This window comes from Xyrauchen texanus, chromosome 30 (assembly GCF_025860055.1).
Source record: "Xyrauchen texanus isolate HMW12.3.18 chromosome 30, RBS_HiC_50CHRs, whole genome shotgun sequence".
In the NCBI taxonomy this organism is placed as follows: Eukaryota; Metazoa; Chordata; class Actinopteri; order Cypriniformes; family Catostomidae; genus Xyrauchen; species Xyrauchen texanus.
In genome coordinates, this window is record NC_068305.1 from 20,723,175 (window position 1) to 20,730,526 (window position 7,352).

The window sequence follows — 7,352 nt, forward strand, 5'->3', positions numbered from 1 at the left end:
TCTACTTAAATCTGACTATTCAGTCATAGGATCTGCAGTCTTCAGGTATTATTGCATGTTTAACTACAATTTAATTATGATTACAAATACATTAGATTAGTTACATTATAGTTTAGTTACATTATCATATTTCAGATTCCTAAACCCAACCGCATTTCTAAACCTATCCAGTTATCAATAATATAAAATATGTAATAAGCTGACCAAAAAGCACTGTAAAAGTATTCCATTGAAAAGTCCTCAGAAGTCAAACAAGAGCTCCATGTGAAGAACAGAGTGAAACAAGTTGGGTGAAAAGGTCTTATTCATTGAAAATATTCCCCTCCGTGAAGGCAGTCACATATTCAAAAATAGACATCCAAACATTACGCGCGAAAGCAATGTCATTTGACATCACTGATGTCAAAGCTGTCGGAACGCTTCTTGAAATGTTTACAGTATGGGTCAAGAGCTAAATGTTACAGCAGATGGGAACGATTTTGAATAAAGACGTACGTTTATAACTGTTTCTCACACTATGCGATCACACGGCATCAGATCTGGAATATAGCACACCTTTGAGGATTAATTTTATGATCATTTTATGGTGCTTTTATAGGTTTTTCAGCTGCATCTCCCTTTGTGTCCCATGACAAACAAAATAAAATTAAAATGATAAAACAATGATGATAGTGAAGGAAGCAATTTTATGATTTAGCCTTAAGTAAAGTATTAGAATGCTCTGAAATTTGCTAAAAATGACAACAGAGTGACATTTAAAATACAGACTATGCTTCCATTACTTTTTGTCATGAGAGTGTGTTGGCAGGGCACTTGGTTGCTTTTCCTTTACTATTATTTTTGAATGAGCAAGTTAGACCAAATAGTGATAATTATAAATAATAATTCAATTGCATGAATGTCACAATCTTTAGCAAGTCCAGTGCTTAGTTCTTTCTCAAAGGCACTCTGTCACTTTCATCCCAGTTGCCCTGTACAGTATTTGCCATACCTATGGGTGTATAAAGAGCAGTTTCTACCCATAGAAGTGTTTCCATTTGTAACATTTCTGTTTCACAGATTTATTTGCTGTTTTCACCCATCAAGAGTTTGTGCAGGGCTGCTGAACTATCAAGAAATAACAGAGAGGGTTCAATCAATAGACAATTTCAGGATGAGTGTGTGCGTTCGTTGCTTGCCTGATGATCAGATTCCAGGGCATATAAATGTGTGTTGACTTTCTAATCAATTTATTTTTTCTTTTTACAGGTACTTGTAATGTCCACTAGATTGCTGAGACCTTCCGATGTCCCTCAGTTGCTCTTCAACACTGACAGGCTCAAGCCTGATATTGGAGTGTAAAGGGCCTGACCACTCACACAGTTCTCTGGCTGTAAAATTCAGTTCAACCTAAGTTTGTCTTTTGTGTGTGAAGTTTATCTTGGTATTTAAAACATTGGATATTTGAGATAAATAGGAGGATTTAAAAAAAATATATTAAACAAACACTTGTTTTAGTGTAAATATCAACACATCCCATTCCAATATTTTCTCATTTCATTGTACCCTCTTTTCCTTGAAATAAAGCTTTGAAGATCGGCCCTATACTTATTTATGTGTGTAAATCACTTGACAAGGTCACATCTCATGGATGCCTTAAAGGGATAGTCATACACATCCCAGATGTGTATGACTTTATTTCTTCAGCAGAACACAAAGATTTTAGAAGAATATCTCAGCTCTGTAGGTCCATACAATGCAAGTGAATGGTGATCAGACCTTTGTAACCAGAATTTTTACATGGAAGTTATGCACATCTGGAATGGCATGCGGTTGAGTAAATGATGAGAATTTTCATACATAACTTAAGGTTATAACATGCACACGGTCACTTATTCATAAGTTAGTAAGAGATACATCAGATTGTCAAGTTCATGTCGCACTATCAGCAAGTGTTGTAGCTTGTTTCGCTCTTTTCACTCAGTGCTGTTGTTGAGCAGGTTATTAAAGAGACAGTGACAGATGGAGAGGCGACAGAGGTCAAACAAGGGTGATGTCTTTGAGCAAATCTCTCTTCTCTTCAGTCACTTTCACACACAGAATTGTTTTTCTATTATAGGTGAGACTTTCTTTTGACTTCTATTGTTTATAAACTGAACTAATGATATTTTCCATTCCTTACTCTTAAACCGAACACTCAAATGTTTTAGCATTTTTACATTTTCATTAAGACGTTATTTAGGATGTTAATTAAAGGAATATTCCAGGCTCAATGCAAGTTAAGCTCAATTGACAGCATTTGTGGCATAATTTTTATTACAACAAGAATTATTTTTACTCGTCCCTCCTTTTCTTTACAGTTAGCAAAAACCGAGGTTACAGTGAAGCACTTATAATGGAAGTGAATGGGGCCACTTTTTCAAGGGTTTGAAAGCAGGTGTGAAGTTTACAATTTTTTTAAATACTTAATCTTATAAAACGTGTGCATTATTTGAGCTTTAAAGATTAAATCATCGTTTTTACGATGGGTTTTAGGGCTTAAGTCTTCACGTCGTCATGGCAACGAAGTTGTAAAATTGCATATATAACTTAAGGTTATAAACATAAGGTTAGTAAGCAATTTTATCACACTAAAATAGTTTTAAAATGTATATGGTTTATATTCTGTGGCTGTACCTTTGAAAAAGTGAGTCTTTTGCCTTGACAAATTGGTCCCATTCACTTCCATTGTGCCTCGCAATGATAACCCAAATTTTTGCTTTTTTTGTAGAAAAGGAACAAGACAAAATTGTATTTTGGTTGTAATCAACATTATGCCACAAATGCTGCTGACTGAGCTTAATTACTTTTGAACCAGAATATTCCTTTAAGCGGTTTTCCTTGCAGGGACTGTTGGCTGGTTCAGATTTAAAAATCCTTGTGTAGGCAAAACCGGACCCATTAACACACTTTGTAACGCCATGTTCTGTAATGAAGAAAATACAACTAAATTAAGTTTTGACTGACTGCAACACTTGTGTGTACTGGTGTTTTGATTCATATCAAACTTCAACCAATCAAATATATTTTTTAATCTTTATTTCCAATCCCAAAATGAACAAATAAATAAATAACTCGGAGCTCCAGCCCCTTGGCATTTTTTTTAAAGTGCATTTACAAAAAAAAAAAAAAAGGGTCTTCTATTCCACTGTAGAAAAGTGTCTCAAAGCAGTATTACACAAAACCAGGAGAAACATTTTGGCCTTGTACACAAGAATAGTACTGTTGACAGAGCAGGAGATAAGCACACACACTTTTTGCTTCACTTGAGTGCCTTGTCCTTTAACAATGCGTGCATTCAGACGGTCTCTGCAGTTAGAGGTGAAAACCTTGACCATGAAAAACTTTTAGAAAAGAAATTCTTAAAATAGTCAGTTACTGTGGCCTTTGCCATCTCTGCTACCATGAAAGCATGTCTAAAAGTCCACAGGTAAGGCAGAGTGAATATAATGGTGTTGAAATGGGGTTTTATTCAGTTCCTTTTAGTACAAGTCTGTCTTTGCATGGTTCCTATTCAAGGCCACATGTCCCAGCAACACAAGTGTCCACTCGCACTGGTTTGGTCATGTGGAAAAGTAAAGTTTACCAGGCTGAGGTCACTACTTCTCATTTTTTTCAGTGTCTATGACGCAAATCAGAGGTCAAGGGTCCAGGGGCCTCTGTTTGTTACTGGTCTGCCAATCAACAACGAAACTCATGAACTTCAAAGGAGCGAGACCTATACATTCAGCATCACTGCTCTTGAGACCTTCTCCCTCTCCTTAGAGCTTCCTTTCTCAAACCCACAATTTTTCAACCACTTATCTGGCTGTCATTCAGGCCACCCCCTCCCTCTCCCCTTCACACAGACGTGACGGTCCGGACCTTGGCAGAGAGCACCTGTTTGAAGCGCCTCTTTAAGTCCTGCATGTTGGGGGATTTGGGCCGGGGGATGAGGGGTGATTTTTTCTTCTCTGTCCCAGATGAAGCTGCATTGACGGGGGTCTGAGACTGCATGAATGCAGGCTGCAGCTTAGCCAGATCCATGCACAGTCTGTGGAAGGCACCATGGACCTGGTTATAGTCCTCACTAGCAGATACCTCATAGAAGGAGCAGCCTAAAGCCGAGGCCAACAATGGACCTTCTTGAATATCCACCCGTCTAACATGGAGGAGGTCAGCTTTATTGGCTACCAGGATGATCGGTAGGGTGGATGATCTATCCACATGGGTGCGGCTAACAAGTTGGTGGAGCTGTCCGATGAGATCGAAGCTTCGACAGTCTGTCACAGAATAGACCATAACTACAGCATCTGCCCATCGAATGGAGCATACCAAATGGTCGGTGCAACTCAATCCATTACCATTTACCTGAAAATAAATGACAATGAAATTAGCCTTTTGACAACCCTCAATTTCTATAAAAAGTTCTTATTAAATCATTACTTCAGTTATGCAACACATCTGATTAGTCGGTTTTTTTAAAGGGATAGTTCATCCACAAATGAAAATGCTCATCATTTACTCACCCTCATCCTATTCCAGATATGTATGACATACTTACTTGTGCTGAAAACAAAGATTTTTAGAAAAATATTTCAGCTCTGTTGGTCCATTCAATGCAATTGTATAATGGCCAGAACTTTGAACCTCCAAAAATCCCATAAAGGCAGCATAAAAGTAATCCATACAACTTCAATCCATGACTTCCAAAGCAATATGATAGGTGTAGGTGAGAATCGGATTAATATGAAAGTCCTTTTTACTACAAAATATACTTTTTTTTTTTTTTTAAATTGCCAAAAACAAAGAATGTGATAGTAGAGATTTATAGTAAAAAGGACTTAAAGGGTAACTAAACCCTAAACCAACTTTTTTTTAGTTAATGATCTGTAAGCATGGGGCTTTATTAGTACTGGTCATTGATTCCAGTAATTTTTTTGACATTTGTGTATAAAGTGTTTTAATTCTACAATATATGGTGTAAAAACGTCTGAGTGCTGCCCTCTTCAGGTTGAACGGTGGCTACTGCAGTTGAATTTTCCTATTGGCTGTTGCGGTACTTCTTGACGTAAGCAGGTTCCAGCTCACCACGCCAGATTCATGTACATGTCGTCTTGCGACCGTGTGAGGAATAATAATAACATAGAGTCTGACAGCAGCTGTCAATTAATCCGTCACTACGAGTCTCAGGTGCCCCGCTCAGCCCCGCACTCGGTTCGTTCCCTTTATCCCCGCCGGGGTCTGCCCACTTTTCCTGCATTTTCAAATATTTCTAGTTGGTGGAGTCATACTCTGAGCAGGTGTTTAGTTACCCTTTAAATATTGGTCTGTTTCTCAGCCACACCTACATATCGCTTCTGAAGGCATAGTTTTAATGACGAGTTGTATGGATTATTATTATTATGCATTACGTGATTTTTGGTGCTTCAAATTTCAACATTCACCATTCAGTTGAATTGTGAGTGAATATATTCTTCTAAAAATCTTTGTGTTCAGCAGCAGAAAGGCATACACATCTGGAATGACAAATGGGTCAATAAATTATGAGAGAATTGACTTTTTTTGGGGGTGAACTATCCCTTTAATTGTAGAATATCGATTAAGCGCGTGCGTTCTGTTGAAACGAAGCAGGAAAATTATCGTTCGCTTTTGAGTGTCGTTACAAGAAACTTGGCCAATTAGCCTGCCAGACTTGGAGAGTCTTTCACCCCAGACCGAAAAAAAGCCATTCTGCTTTTTCATTCGGTTTTGGACGACTGCCTGGTTTAGTCAATGAGTCTTGTATGCCAGACTTGGCACTAAAACCTCTGACTAAAGACGTCTTGGGAGAAGTCGCCTGTAATTGAATTAAAACACATTCTCTAATTTTGAAAGCTGGAGGGTAATTTAAAAGGGCTGGTCTACTGTAACTGTTATTCATATCCCTATACCCGCTGAGCGATGCTGAAACAGCAAAACATCCAAACCGCTGCTCCCAATATCCCACACGGCGCTTCCCTCAACGTGCCACCCCCACACAGAAGTTTAACAGCAGGCTTCCCCACTGGCCAAAACCCCGGAGAACACAAAAGAACAGCCAAGACAAAAGGCGAGTATGCGCTCTTTCTACACATCTCACCCATGAAGAAACAGCGTGGGAAACACGGTTGACGCTCTTTTTTTTTTTAACCTGACACGACGTCTTAAAAACGCGGCGCTCATGCGCGAGACGCTGTAAACAACCGGACGCGGCGCAACTCTCAAATACGCCAGTAGTCTCGCGCATATTTACATGAACAACAACCTTTTTTTTACACGAAAAACAGCGCTGACGAACGCAAAATGTTGCATAAAATCCTATTTGAAAAAGACAGCTCGCATCGAGCACACTTACTTGAACTCCAGGTGTGTCTTGAACTTGAATGGCCACTTGTTCCCCGTCTATCTGCACCTCTCTGGAGTACAGGTTGCCTGTAATGCAGCACTGCAGACTTTAATATGTTGACAACATCGCTACAGTCAGTGTTTGTATTCAGACTAAATCTAGACCATGCATAACTCAAAATCAGTTGGGAAAAACTCACCAACGTTTCTCTCGTAGTCGCCGATAAACCGCTTGGTGAGGAAACGAACCACTAGCGCTGAACAGAAGAAAGACGCATGAATAACTTTAATTAGAAGATACTATTTTACAGTTAGATTACTATAAGCCATGTCTGTCTCAATAAGCTTTACAAGTGCTGTAAAACTAGTTCACAAACGTACCGGTTTTCCCAACCCCGCTGCCTCCGATCACTGCGATCTTTATCACCCGGTTGGACGGGCATTCAGCGCTCGGGTACTCCGCAATGGTTGACATGTTCTGGATCAGACGCATTTTGCCAAAGAAAGTTTACTATCCAAACTATAACGAAATATCCAGAGACACCCTAAAAATAATGTTAAAGACGACGTCAGCCAACGGCATACAAGCAGATTTAGCCTTTTACTTTTGATAAAAACTCCACTTCTTACACAGTTAACCACACCGAGACTTGTATTGTGAGCAAACGACTGAAGCTTTGCTTTCTTTATAAGGCCACCGAAGTGCTCGACTCTGATTGGCTACTGCAGACAACGGGCACATTCCCTGGCACCGCCCATTACATCACGTGGATTTGCGAGCTGTGCTTCACGAATAAAGGGAAGCGAGAGAAAGGTGGTGGGTGCACGGGAGCAAACTTACAAAACACATCCTTTTTCCTTTGCAAAGCTGCGTTAACATTCGATGAGGAAGAAAACGGGATTTTGTGTTATCGGGAGACATGAAAAATTGAGGCTTTGAACGTGTTTTTTTCCACCAGAATAGCGGTGTGATTTAATTTCTGATCAAG

At 39.3% G+C, this 7,352-nt stretch overlaps 2 protein-coding genes across 2 annotated transcripts in view; one reads left to right on the plus strand and one right to left on the minus strand.

The window, feature by feature from the left end:
* The window catches only part of scfd2 (sec1 family domain containing 2), a 162,050-nt gene extending 160,464 nt beyond the window's left edge, over positions 1-1,586 (plus strand). Inside the window, exon 9 of the mRNA XM_052097906.1 lies at positions 1,249-1,586. Coding sequence (XP_051953866.1) covers positions 1,249-1,341 — 93 coding nt within the window. The 3' untranslated portion in view covers positions 1,342-1,586. The remainder of the gene's footprint in view (positions 1-1,248) is intronic.
* Positions 1,587-3,058: 1,472 nt separating this feature from the next.
* On the minus strand, positions 3,059-7,012 carry rasl11b (RAS-like, family 11, member B). The gene is made up of 4 exons (XM_052097920.1): positions 6,745-7,012; positions 6,564-6,620; positions 6,374-6,450; positions 3,059-4,368 (listed from the first exon to the last, which is right to left on the minus strand). Exons 1-4 carry the CDS (start codon positions 6,854-6,856, stop codon positions 3,859-3,861), a joined length of 756 nt encoding a protein of 251 aa, XP_051953880.1. The 5' UTR covers positions 6,857-7,012; the 3' UTR covers positions 3,059-3,858.
* Between the last annotated feature and the right edge of the window lie 340 nt (positions 7,013-7,352).